The sequence below is a fragment of the Doryrhamphus excisus genome, linkage group LG2 (genome assembly GCF_037039965.1).
Source record: "Doryrhamphus excisus strain RoL-2023G ecotype Guam linkage group LG2, RoL_Dexc_Guam_v1.1, whole genome shotgun sequence".
In the NCBI taxonomy this organism is placed as follows: domain Eukaryota; kingdom Metazoa; phylum Chordata; class Actinopteri; order Syngnathiformes; family Syngnathidae; genus Doryrhamphus; species Doryrhamphus excisus.
This window is the reverse complement of record NC_136358.1, coordinates 11,649,682-11,666,834: the sequence shown is the minus strand read 5'-3', so window position 1 is coordinate 11,666,834 and position 17,153 is coordinate 11,649,682. Positions and strand designations below refer to the sequence as shown.

Here is a 17,153-nt window from a genome sequence, read left to right as displayed (position 1 = left end):
ACTTCATAGGTAATATAGTTCTTACTGTTGTCTCCCGCTGATGTATTTGTATTTATTGATTCAATTTGTATCAATATCGGTATACTTACTTCACTCCCAACCTAACAGGAAATAGCCGTGACACACTTCCTACTTTTGCATCGTGTGCCGGAAGCGCGGGTCCAGGATCAGTTCGCTCGGCCTCTTGCGGCTACACGAGACTCCCTGGCTGTTCTCGGACATGTACGCTTTCCGCGGGAAACTAGACAAACAACTAAGGAAACTTGGGACGAGCCACAAAAGAGCGAAGTTTACATTCCGTCGTTTTTTTTGCGAGTAAGTTTACTGTCGGTGTCGCTGCTTTAGCAGCTATAGCTGTCGCTATAAGCTGTTTTAAAGTAGAGTGGCTAGCATGCATGACGCTGTAAAGGCTAGTTTAGCTAGTTTAGAATGTTGTGTTTGAAGGGATTGGTGCTTTTAGGGGACGTGTGTAGTTATTTGCGGTAAACCAAGGCCCCAAAGTAAACACTTTAAATGTGTACCACTTGACTGATGAGACAGTAACTATGACAACTTCATTTGTATCCTAATGTTCCTAGCAGCATGCCGTCCAACGTGGAGATCAAGGCCAAGGTCAGCGACCCACTGCAGTTTGCCAAGATGGCGTCTGAGCTCAGCCAATCAGATGGCAGCATCATTAGGCAACATGACACCTTCTTCAGCTGCTCCACAGGAAGACTCAAACTGAGGGACTTCATGGTGCGTCCAACACGATGAACGACATCCAGTCGCTAGACATCAGCGTTTGTTTGTTTTTAGAACGGCTCAGGTCAGCTGATCTTCTACGAGCGGCCTGACACTGATGGACCCAGACTGTCTCGCTACTCCATCAGTCCCACCTCGGACCCCTCCAGCCTCAAGGTACGCACACACACACTTCCTGTGTGTGTCTATGTGTGTGTGTGTGTTGACATTATTACTGTGTGCCGTCAGGCTGTGCTTTCGGACGCGCTTGGGCTCAAAGGTGAGGTGCGGAAGGAGCGGCGCCTCTTCCTAATCGGCCAAACGCGAGTCCACCTGGACATGGTGGAAGGACTTGGACACTACATGGAGCTGGAGGTCTCGCTCCTGCTAGAAAATTACCTCCGGTGTTTTGCAGTTGGTCTTACCTGTCTGTCTTTAGGTGGTGATGCGTCCGGATCAGACGTTCGAGGACGGACAGCAGGTGCGTTTGTTTTCATCACCTTGTGGTGTTCAGCATCAGAGCAGTGTCTTGTGTGTTGGCAGGTGGTGGAGGGTCTGATGGAGCGGTTGGGCGTGGCCAAGGAGAGTCTGATGACGGGTGCCTACGTGGACCTGCTGCTGGAGACGTAAATCAAACACACCAGCACAGACCACTGATAACACCAAACTTGTCAAATATGTTTTTAACAAAATAAATCAATTGTGTACAATCGTTTGTGTTCGAATGATCAATATTACTGTATGCTGAGTGAATTAATTAGGCGCTGTACCTGAAGCAGCCAGCAGAGGGCGGTATTTATCTTACACAGGGATTCTACGCCCTCAGTCATCACTGATCAGTGATTAATTCAAATACTAATTAGCTAAATAAATAATAGTTAATTTTTCCAAAGCTTTATTAGGTGACCATGGCTGTAAGAAGAAGCTCTGAGGTGAACCTGCAGGAGGGTGGTTGTCATGGTAACCGCTAGATCTCATTATAAAAACGTTTGAAAAAAGATGTCATGTCGACATGACACCTAAAAGCGTCCAGCAGAGGGGACTGTTACACTGCAACTTCTGGTACTGACTTTCAAATTGCTCACATGACTCGTCCCTGAGTCTTCTCTCCTCAAAGCCACAGACCCGAGCGTGTGGGAAGGGCCACAGAGTGCCAGGAGGAAGTGCAAAGAGTAGACGCCTTGGAGGATTGCGAGGCAACCAGGTAGTCGCTGCTCCAGGCCAGAGGTCCTCCTCAGAAACGCACCAACGAAGAAGATGAACTAAAAAGTATTTGATTGCCCATCATGCAGCAGCCTGATGGGGATTGGACAGGAAAGGTGATGTGACAGCTCCGTCCCTTGCTTCCTCTTCTAGTGCATCGTTGCCTTGGCGACGGGGCCGCTCCTCCACACCCACGCCGATCACCCCGACTTGCTCACTGTAGATGCCAGAGAGCGAGCGAGAGAGAGGTGTGTGTTCTAACCCACGCACTGGAGTGGGAGATAGCGTGCGCATGCTCACGTGCACACACACACACAGCAGTGTGTGCGTGGGCTGAACCCAGCAGCTTTCCAATCGTCCTGCTTCTTCCTCTCTCCTCATCAGCATCCTCCTCTTCCTCCCTGCTGGATCAGTCCTTCATGATGGAGAACAAGACGCTCATCTGCTGGGTGAGTCTCTGCGCACAAACATCTCCATGCATGTGTGTGCGTGTGTGTGTGTGTGCAACTTTTTCTACCTTCACACACTTTTCGTCCTTTTTAGCCCTCTTGCCTTTTTTTCCTCAGCTCCTTTCCTTTGCGTCAACAAGCGACAAGCTCCACCCATCACAAATAAGCGGGCATGGCTTGCACTTATCCATTGATCACTTAGATCAATGTCTTTATGGACCACATATGTAAAGGCACAATGCCACGCCACATGTCCTACGAAACCCAACCTTTGATTCCTGGTGGTAGAGTTCTAAATGCTTCATTTTCCCACAGAACATGCTGCCTCCTGCCGGTTGGGAATCTTCTAGGCAAGCATCCGCCAGCTTCCTCGATTTAACTTTTCTCTGCACCTCCTCCTTTCCCTGCCACCTTCCTTCACCTCCTTCACTCTTCCTATTTCCTCTCCTTCCCACCTCTTCTTTCTCTACTTTTGCTACTTTTCTTTCCTCAGCATCCCCTGAGTGTGAGCGTGTGTTACGTAAGTGCAGCAGTGAATGTGTAGGCCGTGTCTATCTAAGAGATGATCTGCTCAGCAAAGAAAAAAACAGGAAGTGTATCTTCTCTTCTTGGCACGAGACCTGGTTGCCATGGTAACGTCCCTCGATGATGAGACGTTGATGAGGACCGGAGACAAACGTTTTCTGGGGTTTTATGTCTCGTGTCTTTGCTATTTCGTGCGAGAAGAAGTGCAGCCTCAATGTTTCAGCCGATGTGAGAAACTTGACAAGATGGCGTGTGTGTGTGAGAGAGAAAGAACAGTGGGTTTTATCAGCTCCTGCCATTGGTTGCCATGGGAATGGGCAAAGGGAGTTACATTTCCAGGACACATGCGCTGTGTTCGTACTTGACGCCTTTTTCATGTCAACTTTTGACCACTTGAACATCACTAGAAGAAAACCAGTGATGTGTGTGTTTGTGTGCGTGTGTGTGTGCGTTATCAGAGTAGTCCAGCTTGTCACCTTTTCCTTCCTCACATCCGCTCCATTGCCCACACACACAGGAAACAGGAAGTGTGAGTCACAGGAAGTAGTTCTGATCCCTTTTGGTTCAGTTGCGTCCTCTTGCTGTCTGCGTCGCCACTGCAACAAGCTGCCCCTCGAATGCTAGCAAGCCCTGCCAGCGTGGCAAGGTGTAGCGGAAGGCTAACAGGAGCGGCGAGCGAGTACGAGCTGCTTGCCAGACGTGCGAGACAATAAGTTGACCGATCTGATAAGATGTCGTCTCCAGTTGCCTAATGCTTTTGTTTTCTCCGCCAACCCCCTTACATCCTGACCTCCACCCACCTGACTCCCCCCCCCCCCCCCCATCTTCCTGTCGTTCTTTCTCCTGGCCACAGGATGGGCTGGGCAGCTCCCACAATACCATCTGAAGGTCTCTCTGCCGCTATCCACCTGAGGCGTCCCCACGGCCTCGTCCATCCAAGACATCGAGTTGCCCCTCAGACTGGTCGAGGTGAAGCCTTAAAGCAGTCCGGCTCGGGATCAGACCAGCACAGTTTGATGGGACTGCTGCCAGTAGGTAAGAAGCCTCTTATTTCATTAATTCATTCATTTTCTACCGCTTATCCTCACGAGGGTCACAGGGGTTACTGGAGCCTGTCCCAGCTGTCCCAGCTGAGGCGGGGTACACCCTGGACTGGTGGCCAGTCAATCACAAGGCGCATATAGCCAAACAACTATTCTTCGGGCGAGCCAGCCAATCACAGGGCACATATAGACAAACAACCATTCTCACCCACATTCATACCTATGGACAATTTGGAGTCGCCAATTAACTAACATGTTTTTGGAATGTTGGAGGAAACCGGAGTACCCGGAGAAAACCCACGCATGCACGGGGAGAACATGCAAGGGTGGGGGTGGGATTGAACTTGGGTCTCCTCGCTGTAAGGTCTGCGCGCTAACCACTCGAACCGCTGTGGAGCCCCACCTCTTTTTCATTCTTTGGGGAGGTGCCTGTTTATGTTACCTTCACCTTAAGAAAGTCCGCCTTAGAACCCGTCGAGGAGATGTCAGGGTCAGAATGTCGTTGTCATGTGACCTTTTGGTGCAGCTGCAAGCTTTGCAGGCCATCCCCTCGCCGTCCCAGATGTGTTAGTGGACGCGCAGAGCAGGATGGAAAGAGCCAGAGTCAGCAGTTAGGATGTAGTTTCACACGGCAACTGTGAAAATTGTTCAGCTGTGTTGTCATAGCAACAACGAGCATGTAGAGCACACACACACACAGATTGACACAGTGAGGTTAGCACAGGATTCCCTGTTTTTCAAGTTGCCATGGCAACACGCCACTGGTGGATGGCCTCGCTGGCTCACTGGGATGGGAGCAGCCATTAAATCTGGTCAGCAAATGTCCTCCTTCAACAGGAAGTAGAGCGCCTCCACTTCCTTCAGTAGCAGGAAGTACTTCAGCGGTCTTGCATTCAGGATGGATAGCAACAGGGCTTGCTTGACTGTGGTTTGCATCTTCTGATTCATTTCCACATTGTTCTTGCCAAAACTGTGTGCGTGTGTGTGTGAGAGAGACAGTGGAAAAACAGGAAGTGATCTAACATTCCTGGGCCAATATTAGCATCGGAGAAGGTGGAGGTCAGATGAGTGTTAAACCTTCTCCAAGTCTCACATCAACCCGGATAAATCGAAATGGAGATGTTCAGCAAATGTGACTTTTGTGTTTCCCAGCCATTTTCCACAAATCAGGCCCTGCAGTAGCGGCCATTTTAGACCATGTTGACTGTTTTTTCAGGGGCTTTTACCTTTTTTACGTTTTTGGTAATCAGCAGTAGAACATAGGTAAGTTTCAGGAAGAAAAACCAAAAACAATACATTTCAAGCATAACTTTGCTTTTGTCAAATCGCAGTTATCTAAACAACTGCACCGCAAGACAAAAAACAGAATACCTGAATGGTTGTGTATGATTATGACCCAAAGCCCCACAACATCATCTCGGGTCTGGAATGAGTATTGCTGAAAGAATATAATCAGATTATTTATTACACCAAAAATTTAACAAAAATGTCTTAAAGTTACCCAGCCATGCTGGCGTCAGTGTGGTATAGTCCATGTTAAGCATTCACATGTGTTTTGGTTCTGCCCAAATATCACCAATTTTTGGAAGATGGCATGTAAAACGTGCGTGTGAGAGTATTTCAGGTTACAATGTGACTTTTTCATGCGAGACATTGTATCTGGGCCACCGGGTGGGAGACTTTGTGTTAAGGGAAGATAGGTATTTATATAAAATCATGTTGGCAGCAGGTAAAAAAGCCACTACCAAAAATGGCCTAATCCAAGACCCTCGGTACTGGAGGACAGGCTATGTGTGATGAATACATTACACAATACGGAACTATTAACACATAGATTGAGGACTGCAGAAGACATATGTGGAGAAAAATGGGTGAAGTGGACACTGTTCACGGACAGAAATCAATGAAATGACTCAAATTGCACCATGACAAGGAATGTGAAATCCTAACTTATAACCTGTGTATGTCCAGTGCTCCCTTTTTGTTTTGAGTTTGTTTGTATTAATGTTGACGTTTTGTTTAAAAAAAAAATATGAAAAAATAAAGTAAAAAACAGAATACCAATTCATTTACAAATATAAGACAAGGCGTGTGCATGTGTTAAAGGGGACCTATTGACCTATTCCGGTGTTAAACCATGCCAACGTTTCAGATAATGAGGTTTGCGCATTTAGAAGTGAGCCCTGAAAGAAGTTTGGAATGGCTCTGAACGCTCGGTCTTATTGAGTTTCCGGGCTTCCTTATACGAAGCATTCTTTGAAGGCAGACGTGGTTGCAGTTGGTGATTCCCAGCAAGAGAAAAACATTTTCATCAATCAACGGCATTTCACATGGGACTGTGAAACCGTTGGCCGCTGTGCGTCCATCACCTTTAATTCATAAATGGTTGTCTCCAGCTCGTAGCTCATGAGCTACAGTAGCTCTTCGCCACTTAGGTTAGCATTCAAGTACTTCTCCAAAGGGTTTATTCATTTATTATCAACTCCTATTCTGACAAAATTAGAAAGCAGTAGTGTGCAAGTCTTTGGGAAAGCTTGGGAGTGGGACCATGCAATGCCCGAGTCGGGCCGTGGGTGTAATAAATTAAAACAGACCATTTTGGAAATCCAAGGAAATACAGCTAGAATAGGTGCAGATTCTGGAAGATCTGGAAAGCTTTCTCTGCTGGTTATTGTGTGTAGCTGCTCTGTAGGAGTCCACAAGTCAATAGAAAGAGCATAATAGGTCCCCTATTACAATGGCTGCGTAACCCTCTGCACGTTACACTCCTCCATGCTCTCTCACTTCCTCCTTTACGCACTCTTGTCACAGCTAGGTGCTAAGGTTTGGATGCGAGTTCCCCTGATCTTGGTGATGTCCTGTCTTGCAGCCACATGCCTCTGAGTCCAGCTGCTGACACCAAACATGATCGCCCACGCCAACAGGCGATTACTAACGGCAACCCGACAGGCTCTACCGTGGCCAGGGACGACGACGCGGAGGACACGCCCTCTGGAAACAGCATCGTCGTCCGCATCGGCATCCCGGACCTTCAGCAGACGGTAACACACACGCTACTCTCGTTAGGCCACTTGACTCTGCGGCACCGGTGGAGGACAGGAAGACAAAGTGAAGGTAGAGTCAGTCAAACATGTCCTCTGTCCATCTCTGGCTCCCTCAGAAGTGTTTGCGGCTGGACCCAGATTTACCCGTTTGGACCAGTAAGCAGAGGGTTCTGGTCACCTTGACTCAGTCTCTGTCGGATGTTTTGAACTATGGTCTCTTCCAGCCGGCGTTCAACGGCCGAGCTGGCAAGTTTCTGGATGAGGAGCGACTGTTGAAAGAGTACCCCCTCCCTCCTATCACGCCCATCCCATACCTGGAGGTGCGCTAACCCCGAAGCCACTTCCTGGTCGCAAACAACTCTTCAAACTTTGACACCTTCCACTCTTCTGTCATCCTGACAGTTTCGTTACAAACGCAGAGTTTACACGCAGAGTTACGTGGACGACAAGCAGCTGGCCAAGCTGCACACAAAAGTAGGCAACGCATTTCACAATAAGACATCAGAAATGAGAGAGTGTTGAGTATCTTGTTGTGTTTTTTTTGGCAAACCTCTCAGGCCAACCTGAAGCGCTTCATGGAACATGTCCATCAGAAGAACTTGGAGAAGGTTTCCAAATGGCTGGAAAAAGGACTGGATCCAAATTTCCACGACTCTGACAGTGGTGGTAAGTCGACGTGTGGTTATTCAGCCGCCATCCTTCAAGGGCTTTTATTCTGAAAGACCCTGCATTGCCTCTCAGAGTGTCCTCTGACACTGGCGGTCCAGTTGGAGGAGAGCTGCGAGCTCATCAAAGTTCTCCGCAGTGGTGGCGCTCACCTGGACTTCCGCACCAGAGATGGGATCACCGCCCTGCATCGGGCCGTCCTGTGCCGGAACAGCGCCGCTCTCACGGTGAGGACTTCAGAACCTGAACCTCGCGGGCGATGTTTCAGGGGACCTCGCTGATGGTTCGCATCTGCTGCTTTCCAGACCCTGCTGGACCTGGGAGCTTCGCCGGACTACAAGGACAGCAGAGGACTCACGCCACTCTATCACTGCGCCATGGTGGGTGGTACCCCCTACTGCTGTGAGCTGCTTCTGCAGGACCACGCCACCATTGGTACCTTCTTGTCTCCATAATGACGTCACGCTTGACTGTTCAAAGACTGATGGTTGTCATGGTTACAGGCATGACAGACGAGAACGGATGGCAGGAAATCCACCAGGTGATGCACACACACACACTGATGACAGCTACAATTATATGTACGTTTTTAGAAGTGTAATCACAGTGTTTGTGTGTGTTTAGGCGTGTCGCTATGGAAACGTACAGCACTTGGAGCACCTGCTGTTCTATGGTGCTGACATGAGCTCCCAGAATGCATCAGGAAACACTGCTCTGCACCTCTGCGCTCTTTACAACCAGGTCTCTAACACACAGCCCAGACAATAACTTTATTGCCGTCGTCCCTCGCAACATCACGGTTCGGTTATTGCTCCCTTGCTATATTGCGTTTTTTTCTGAAATTAAATATTTATTTATCTGTACTGTACAGATTGAACTCGAAACAGAAACCAGCAACATGCAACAAAACGGAAAGCGTCAATTGCATGCTGAGTAAGACAAATTCTTACATGTTGGTAGGTCTGCACTGATATGGAACGTCCTCCCTGGCTCTCACCATGCCCGCCCTACTATTTGACAAGCACTGCATTACCTTAACACTGCATGCCAGACATAATAGAGTGAAAAAAGCTCTCCTCCCATGAAATGTTGAAGTGGTATGTTTTTCGCTCCTTAGGCTTAGTAAGCCAAGTAATAAATGCTCTGCTCGTTAATGTGCTAGCTAGTGACCATCTTGAGTCCCTGCAGCATAAGAGTTGGAGTGTAAAGGTGGCTATAGGGGGTGTTATTTAATGTCTACAGGGCTCTAAAAAACTGATTTAGAAACAGATTTACAAAAAGATACAATTTATTAACATTGAATCCTATATCATGCGGTCGGGTCTGGAACAATGCGATTTAACCGCGGTAAACAAAGTTTAACGACTGTATTGGTTGTTGGTTTGTTTTTTGACTCATTTCTCCACTGCTGCGCTAACAGGACAGCTGTGCCAGAGTGCTGCTCTTCAGAGGAGCCAACAAGGACATCAAGAACTACAACAACCAGACTGCCTTTCAGGTCTGAGCGCTGAGAGAAGACTTGACTTGGTTAGTTGACTAAAACTGTCTTTGTAATTGTGTGTGTGTGTGTGTGTGTGTGTGTGTGTGTGTGTGTGTGCAGGTGGCCATCATCGCTGGCAATTTTGATTTGGCTGAAATGATCAAGATCCACAAAACCTCTGATGTTGGTGAGTCAGGTGCATCACATGACGTCGTGCTCACACCGCCTCCAACATGGCTGACAGCATGTGCTGATACTGCCTGTGTGTGTGTGTCTAAGCAGTTCCCTTCCGAGAGACACCATCCTACACCAAACGCCGCCGCTTGGGAACCATCAGGTTGCCAGCAGGAAACGGTCTCTCCTCACCGCGCTCTTTGATTCGCTCAGCCAGTGACAACGCGTTGGAAAGCCCCGCCTCCTCTCCCGGCCCCTCCTTGCAAAGCTTGGAAACGCATCATGACACACACACACACTCACTACGACGACACACTCGCAGGCTCAGGTGAGCACACCTGTGGTACTTAGGTGAGCACACCTACTTTTAGCTAGCAGGCCAACGGCGTGCCTTGCTTGTGTGTGTGTGTGTGTGTGTGCAGTCCGAGTGGCGCTGGTGGTCACGTGGAGACCAGCCCCCCATCCTCGCCCCCGCTAACCCCCCAGCTGAGGAAGAAGAGACTGTACAGCGCCGTGCCGGGACGCACCTTCATTGCCACGCGTTCCCACGTGCCCCAGGGGCCCGGAGAGATCCAGCTGCACCGCGGCGAGAGGGTGAAAGGTGACCGGGCCGCCATGTTGAATAACGCAAGAGCGTGCGAGAAGCCGGTGCTAACATATCTATGTGTCGTGGTTCTACAGTCCTGTCTATCGGGGAAGGAGGATTCTGGGAAGGAAACGTCAAAGGAAGAACCGGCTGGTTTCCGGCCGACTGTGTGGAAGAGGTCCAGATGAGACAGTATGACCCCCGACTGGGTAAAGACGATGCAAAGTCGTGTGAAGACGTGACATGTTGGTGCCTGACCGTGTGCACGTTTCTTTCAGAGACGAGGGAGGACCGCACCAAGAGACTCTTCCGGCATTACACAGTGGGCTCCTACGACAACTACACGTCCTACAGGTGAAGCACGCACACTACACCTGGGGACGCTCACAGAGCTTCTGTAGCTAAGGCAGTGTGTTGTGGCATGACAGCGACTACGTGATCGAGGAGAAGATGGCCGTGCTGCAGAAGAGAGAGAGCGAAGGCTTCGGCTTTGTCCTCAGAGGAGCAAAAGGTAGACAACAATGAAAGCACATTTCATGCTCCATTGTAATATTTCACCTCTCGTCAGCTGAGACGCCCATCGAGGAGTTTGCGCCCACTCCAGCGTTTCCCGCCCTGCAGTACCTGGAGTCGGTGGACCAGGGCGGGGTGGCCTGGAGGGCGGGGCTGCGTACGGGAGACTTCCTCATAGAGGTGACGAGCTTCCTGCTGCGATGATGCCTTCATTTCCTCCCCTCACCATGCGCTCGTCTGTTCAGGTGAACGGCGCTGATGTGGTGAAGGTGGGCCATCGCCAGGTGGTGTCGCTGATCCGGCAGGGCGGCAGCCGGCTGCTGATGAAGGTGGTGTCCGTTTCCCGCAAGTCAGACACCAACCTGATCAGGAAGAAAGGTGGAGCTCTTAGTTTTGTTTGTGACTTTTGTGACTTTTAATGAGCTCTGACAGCTGATTGGTTATTGTCTCATAGCCCCTCCCCCTCCCAAGCGCGCACCCAGTACCTCACTGACTCTCCGATCCAAGTCAATGACCGCTGACCTGGAGGAGATAGGTAGGTAAAACACGCACACACGCATTGAAAACACAAGTCAGTGTGATGTAGTGTTGACCTTCTGTCCGCCCACCGTGCAGCCAGGAGGAGGCGCTTTGGTGAGTCATGGGACCATGGCGATCACAGTGTGTTGTGTTCTTAAAGCTTAGTGTTGTGTGCATGCGTTATGTATGTGTGTAAAAGTAGTCGCCCCGCACAATCCGGAACCCGGGTCCATGCCTTCCTGTGAGAGTTAAGTCGACAATAAGCTAAAAGGCCTAGGCTGTCAACTTGTTGTCCCGAGCAGCTCTAAGGTGTCAGGGAGTGAGGTTTAAACACATCCACTATCTCACATATTGGCGTGTCTAATTTGCAGACAAACTGGACGAAATGTTGGCTGGAAACACACAGGAAGTGATCATGCGGTCCCGCCCCTCCGATGACTTCAGGGCGGCCACCGTCAAACAGCGGCCCACAAGCCGGCGAATCACACAGGCTGAGATTAATGTAAGCGGTCGTCGCCCTCTGGTGGACAGTAGACACATTACAAGGCAATAACACAGTTTGTGTGTGTGTTTGTAGTCCTTGTTTGAGCGTCAGGGTCTGGTTCCCCCTACTGCTCCAGAGAAGAGCACCATGGCTTTGCCAAGAGGAATGTCCAGAACCAAAAGTTTTGGTGAGTGAAAGTGACAATATTTACTCTGCTAAGCTAGTTAGCCTAGCTTAGCTGAGCCGGTCCAGAGTAAGATGTGCATTTGTATCGCCATGGTTACTGCACAGGCACGCCTGAGGACGACAGGCTCTCCGCTCTGATCAACGAGAGTCGTTTCCCGAGGAGCTCCTCACTGACGGACAGCTTCATCCCGCCTCCTCCTCAGACAGCTCCCCCCCCTCCTCCCTCCGCCTCCTCCCTCTTCCTGCTGGACTCCGGGCCTCCTCCCTCCTTCCTTCCCCCGCCTCCCCCTGCCCGAGGGGAGGGCCTGACCCGCTCCAGCTTCAAGCCAGGAGCGGAGCCGCGGCTGCAGGAGCTCTCAGACTCGCCATCCAGGAGCCACACCCACGCAGAGCGCCAGAGGAAGGCCAGGTCCATGATCATCCTGCAGGACACGCCCCCTCAGCTGCAGACGGAGATGCACGTCGCCGCTGCCATGCACACGCTGCACACTGCCGGTACGCACACCCCCACGCTGTCGCTCCACGGCTCAACTGCCGCCCTCGGCCAGTCACCATTGTCACGCCGCCGCGGACGTCCCATAGAAAACCCTTACGCTAATGTGGGCCAGCAGGCTGCGCCCTCTAAACCTCAGAGGAGAAAGTCACCGCTGCTGAAACAACTTCCTGTAGAGGAGCAAGGTACGGATCGTGAGAGTCGTCGTCAACATGGTGTTTCCCCACCTATATGCCTCCAATTTGTCTCTAGGACTCAAAGACCACGATGGAAAGTTGGAGGTGGGCGGACCCAGCAGCCCCAGAAGGGCAGAGCTATACCAGCAGCAGGTCCTGTCCGAGCGTGCGCGGGTCCAGGGCCGCCGCTCATCCCTCTTCCTGTCAGTGGAGGGCTCTGGCTCTGAAAACCAGGTTCCGCCTCTCCTGACGCAGAGTCACTCAATGGACGACCTCGGGGAGTTGCCTCCGCCCGCGCCTGTCCTGTCGCCATCGCCATCCCCTCACACCTTCCTCCACCCGCTGACCGGGAAACCTTTGGGTAATGTTTCACTCCTGCCCTCCAGGTGGCAGCAATAAGTGACCTGTTTTTGCTAATCAACAATGCCCTCTCACTACACAGATCCTTCATCTCCACTCGCCCTGGCTCTGGCCGCACGAGAACGAGCGCTCACAGCCCGCACGCCCAGCCCTGAGCCACGAAGCAAGCATGCTTCTGCCTCGACCACTCCCATACCCACACCGGCTGCCAGCCCTGAGGGCAGACACAAGCGCACGCCTGTCCCCACTCCGCAGAGCAGCCCCGAGCCGCGATCCAAACGCACCACCCCTCAGACCAGCCCCGAGCAGCGAAGCAAGCGCACCACTCCTCAGACCAGCCCAGAGCTCAGGCACAAACGCATAACTCCGCCCCTGTTCCCTGATGATCAGGTGGAACGGCCCGAAGCCGAGGGGGGCGTGACATCTCCCGCCGGTCCCTCCTCTGAGCGCTGGAGGCCTGTCCCGCTGACAGGCTTGGCCAATGAGAGCCACTCTCCTCTGATTGACAGGCGCAGGAGCCTGACAATTGGCAGTTCAGAGGAAGAGGGCGGGGCATATACTGTTACGCTCCCCCCCGCCTTGTTGTCATCCAGTGACGAGGAGACGAGGGAGGAGCTGCGCAGAATTGGCCTGGTGACTCCGCCCCCTGCTTTTTCCAGCTCCCCCGCCCCACTTACCTTGTTGCCACGGCGAGGTGGGGAGGGCGGGGGCAGCGCCTCCGACTCCTTGGGGAGGAGAGCCGAGGAGGAGGAGGGTGATGAAGAGCGTCTCCACGACAGCTCCTCTCCCAGCTCCCTCCCGCCCTCCATCACCTTAGCCTCACCTCCTGCTACCTCCTCCCCATCCTCACCGCCCGCCTCTCAGGCCGCCACATCCCCGTCCGCCCTCAAACCCCGCCTCCGCTCCCCTATTGGACGAGGCCGTTCAGCGCTCAGGGACCCTCTCCTCAAGCAGTCATCTGATAGCGAGCTCCTCCCCTCAGCCCCCTCATCCTCCTCCCCCACTTCCCCCCTTTCTGCCTCCCCCACCGGCGGACGCCAGCCTCGCTACCTCTTCCAAAGGCGCTCTAAGCTGTGGGGGGGTGGCGAGGACCGTGCCAACGACCGCCGAGGATTTGGTTCTGAGGAGGGTGGCGGCCGGCCAGCGGCTCTGGGGGGTCAAGGGTCAGGGGTGGACCTGAGCGGGCGATCTGTGTCGGTGTCGGCGTTGGAGCTGAGTGGCCGTGCGGGGTCGGGCCTGGACCTCGCCAACCGGCTCCAACTGCTCAACAAGGACAGCCACTCCTTGGGGGAGGAGCCTAGCTCTTTGGACCCGGGACGAAGGTCTCCAGTAGGCGGGGCCAGGTATGTCACCTGTGTGTGTCTGTGTGTTTTTGTTTGTGTAATAAACTAGGTGTCATTTGTGTTATCATCGTTGCAGGTGTGTGGACAGTGGCGATAGAAAATCGTAGGTTTTTATCTCTGGTAAACATTCCTTCTTATTCGCGGCTAAAGCTAACTTGCTAACATATATGTAGGCTAGCTTCATGATATGTCAGCTGTGCTAACACGAAGCTAACGTGCTAACATCCTACACATCATCTTTAATTGTCTCTTGTAGCAATACACTCCTTGACTAACTTTGTTGCTCTTACAAACACTCTGCCCTCTCATGTTAATGCTAACATGATAAAGTGCTAACATGGGGCGTTGTGTTCCAGGTTGTTTTCCAGTCTGGGCGAGCTGCACACCATCTCCCAACGAGGGTTCGGCGCCACCTACACGGTCCGACCAGGAAGCCGTTACCCTGTCACCCGCAGGAGCCCCTCCCCTTCTCCCTCGCCCTCTCCTTCGGATAGGACGACAGGGCTGGGCTCTTCCCCCTTGCCGTGCTCTGACAGGCCGGACCTGAGCTCAGGTCGAGGTCTGACCATCCTCAAGTCATCCAGTCTTAGTCTGCCCTCGGAACCCAAGGAAGTCCGCTTCGTCATGCGCAGCGCCAGCGCTCGGACCCGGTCCCGCTCGCCCTCCCCATCCCCACACGCCTCACCATGCCCCTCGCCGGTCCTGAGCGGACCCTTGCTGGCCCTGCGGCCGTGGAGGCAGCGGCCTCTCAGCCTGTGGAACAAATACGACGTGGGCGACTGGCTGGAGAGCGTGGGCCTGGCCGAGCACCGCCAACGCTTCCAGGAACACGAGATTGAAGGCTCGCATCTTCCGGCCCTCACAAAGGACGACTATGTGGAGCTGGGCGTCACCCGATTGGGTCATCGCATCAACATCGAGCGGGCCCTCAGACAGCTGCTGGAGGGCTCCACTTGACCTGAGTGTTAGCGAGCTGCGTATCCTCTCGTATCGTCCGCTCTTTCATCAAACGCTGAATTACTGCTGAGCTCTTTAACAAGCACAAACCTTCCAAGTGAAGAACCACGTAAGTAACACCTGACTGATGCGCCTCAGCGGTCGTCCGCGACCACACATCATCTCCACCAAATGAGAGTTCAGTCCAGCAGCGCTAGCCGTTGAGCCAAAAGCCCTGAGCTGTCAACCCACTGCCCAGCGCAGCTCTTAAGGTGGCGGGGAGCTTTACACAGCGCACTATTGCACACACTAGGTGGCATCCTGATAATCACCCGGAACACACCTTGACCTAGCCTAGCCTATGTGAGTGAGCTAATTCCACTTTGATCAAAGAGCTGATTGTTTTCCTTCAGTTATCGAATAGTGTTCTTTTAGACTTTCTATCTTACTTAGCGCTGATCATTTAGCAACAATGATGTGCTTGTGATGACGTTTGATGGTGGACTTCTTGTTGTGCTGCTGATTGTTGACTGATTGATGGTGCTACATGTTCCCGCGAAGCCATTTGTACACAAATCTACATCTCGTTCAATCGAACAGGAGTTTCCTCTCTGCCATAAGGGTTCGCTTTGAACCCGCCATACGTGGAGATTCTGCCCTGCTTGCTCAGATATATTTTCCTTTCCAAGAAGAGAGCTTCTCTCCTGCTAGTATAATTTTCTTATTTTTACTGCATCACCTCCAGCGATAGAAGGACAACACGCTTGTTAGCTAGCTTCAGCCACTGGGATGGGACTTAGCACAAGCGCTTCGTCCTTGTGTGTGGCTAGAGTGTGCTGACAGCCGCAAGGCTTCCGGGAGGGTTAGCGTGACATCAAAGAAAAGTAGGTGTTGTGCAAAAATGTCATTTATCAGGACAATGCGTCGAGATGGGGCCAGTACACCAGCAGTTTCTGTCCCCTCGCCCCCCCACCAGAGACAGGCCCGGGGAGACACGGGACAGAGGCAAAAGCTGACAAAGATACGATGAAGACGGTATGAAGCTACGTGTGGCTGGGAGGTCACGTTAGATCATTAGAATATGTAGCTGATTATTTGATCTGAATATCTTTGATTCATCAAGACGATTAATAAGCAATAGACTCCTCCATTGATTAACTATTATTTCTTTCTAGAAGGTTGATGTTGGACTGATTGAAGACGTGTGTAACCTTTCTAATAAAGGCTCATTTACTACACACCTTCACCTCTCACCTTGTCTGCCTGCCTCATGATGGATGATGCATGCCCTCGCCTCGCTAGTTAGTTAATAAGTGAAGATTTTTGTTTGTTTCTTTTGGCTTTTTTCCTGATTACGGCTTTGGCTTGAGCACTTTATGCCCTTCCTGACAAATAACAATGATGCTTAAAGTGGACAAGCATCTAGCATTTTTTCTTCACTTAGCATAATCACGTCAAGTGCTTGTATAAGTGCCTTCCTCTGAATAAGCTATAAATGCTAATATAATTATGTTGGCATGCTAAAACCTAGCGTGATAGCGCTAAGTTTCTGCTGAAGTTAATGTTCATGAAAATTGCAAAAAATGCTAGTATGCTCATACTTGCTTGCTAGCAATGTCAAAATGCTAATGTTAGCATGCTAGCACCTAGCATAATGTCTACTTTAAAAAATATTATTATTGTAAGGTTAGCATGCTAACATGCTAACACCTAGCATGACAGTGGTAAGTGTTTATATATGTGTTTACCCATTAAAAAATGCTAGTATGCTCATGTTAGCATGCTTACAACGCCAACATGCTAATGTTCGCAAGCCAACACCTAGCATGTATTTAACGTATTTAAACACACATACACACACACACACACACACATATATATATATACATACATATATATATATATATATATATATATATATATATATATATACGTATTTATATATGTATCTGCCCATGTCCACCCAAAAATGCACATTTAAAATTACTTTTACCTTCATTAAAGATGTGATTCTTGACGTGACTGAAAACAGGAAGGTGGTGGTTGTTGATCTCACTGCCACATCGTGTCTCTGGGAACAGTCGTGTCTTCAATAAAGGTAAAACTAACCTTAAATATTCATTCGTGTAAGTGTGTGACAATAATTTGACATTGAATCTGTCGGAAATTATCATAATATTGATCCCTTTTCTGCTCCTCTCCGTTTTAATGGTGAATTGCAACCAATCCCTCCTTTTCCGCCACGCAGCC

The 17,153-nt window shown here is 50.8% G+C and overlaps 2 protein-coding genes across 15 annotated transcripts; both read left to right on the top strand.

Moving 5' to 3' along the window:
- The first annotated feature begins 103 nt into the window (after positions 1 to 103).
- On the top strand, positions 104 to 1,449 carry LOC144901934 (uncharacterized). Of its 2 annotated transcripts, none has more exons than XM_078797844.1 (6): positions 104 to 315; positions 582 to 738; positions 799 to 900; positions 973 to 1,098; positions 1,163 to 1,204; positions 1,267 to 1,449. In XM_078797844.1, exons 1-6 carry the CDS (start codon positions 221 to 223, stop codon positions 1,351 to 1,353), a joined length of 609 nt encoding a protein of 202 aa, XP_078653970.1. In that variant the 5' UTR covers positions 104 to 220; the 3' UTR covers positions 1,354 to 1,449. The 2 variants fall into 2 exon arrangements, with proteins under 2 accessions (XP_078653970.1, XP_078653963.1); XM_078797837.1 differs by having other exon boundaries at positions 579 to 738.
- Positions 1,450 to 1,569: 120 nt separating this feature from the next.
- shank3b (SH3 and multiple ankyrin repeat domains 3b) lies at positions 1,570 to 16,330 on the top strand. Of its 13 annotated transcripts, none has more exons than XM_058065732.2 (30): positions 1,570 to 1,992; positions 2,080 to 2,174; positions 2,311 to 2,375; positions 3,754 to 3,935; positions 6,813 to 7,143; positions 7,212 to 7,307; positions 7,390 to 7,461; positions 7,545 to 7,653; positions 7,729 to 7,880; positions 7,959 to 8,088; positions 8,157 to 8,194; positions 8,278 to 8,394; positions 9,074 to 9,151; positions 9,254 to 9,320; positions 9,413 to 9,635; positions 9,730 to 9,908; positions 9,989 to 10,102; positions 10,172 to 10,247; positions 10,322 to 10,404; positions 10,462 to 10,586; positions 10,652 to 10,784; positions 10,861 to 10,941; positions 11,022 to 11,039; positions 11,297 to 11,427; positions 11,503 to 11,596; positions 11,701 to 12,273; positions 12,341 to 12,625; positions 12,707 to 13,967; positions 14,044 to 14,070; positions 14,324 to 16,330. In XM_058065732.2, the coding sequence occupies exons 5-30, from the start codon at positions 6,817 to 6,819 to the stop codon at positions 14,922 to 14,924; spliced, it is 5,190 nt and encodes a 1,729-aa protein (XP_057921715.2). In that variant the 5' UTR covers positions 1,570 to 1,992; positions 2,080 to 2,174; positions 2,311 to 2,375; positions 3,754 to 3,935; positions 6,813 to 6,816; the 3' UTR covers positions 14,925 to 16,330. The 13 variants fall into 13 exon arrangements, with proteins under 13 accessions (XP_057921715.2, XP_078653939.1, XP_057921716.2 ...); XM_078797813.1 differs by having other exon boundaries at positions 2,080 to 2,375; positions 6,813 to 6,984; positions 7,104 to 7,143; positions 14,324 to 16,327; XM_058065733.2 differs by having other exon boundaries at positions 2,080 to 2,375.
- Positions 16,331 to 17,153: the final 823 nt, after the last annotated feature.

Excerpts from the sequence above, each read along its gene's own strand:
- shank3b (XM_058065732.2), top strand. The coding sequence starts at position 6,817 with ATGCCTCTGAGTCCAGCTGCTGACACCAAACATGATCGCCCACGCCAA. Across the intron at positions 7,144-7,211 it reads AGATTTACCCGTTTGGACCA|CCGGCGTTCAACGGCCGAGC; the intron begins GTAAGCAGAGGG and ends GGTCTCTTCCAG. Across the intron at positions 7,462-7,544 it reads TGGCCAAGCTGCACACAAAA|GCCAACCTGAAGCGCTTCAT; the intron begins GTAGGCAACGCA and ends CAAACCTCTCAG.
- LOC144901934 (XM_078797837.1), top strand. The coding sequence starts at position 221 with ATGTACGCTTTCCGCGGGAAACTAGACAAACAACTAAGGAAACTTGGG. Across the intron at positions 901-972 it reads CGGACCCCTCCAGCCTCAAG|GCTGTGCTTTCGGACGCGCT; the intron begins GTACGCACACAC and ends GTGTGCCGTCAG. Across the intron at positions 1,099-1,162 it reads GACACTACATGGAGCTGGAG|GTGGTGATGCGTCCGGATCA; the intron begins GTCTCGCTCCTG and ends GTCTGTCTTTAG.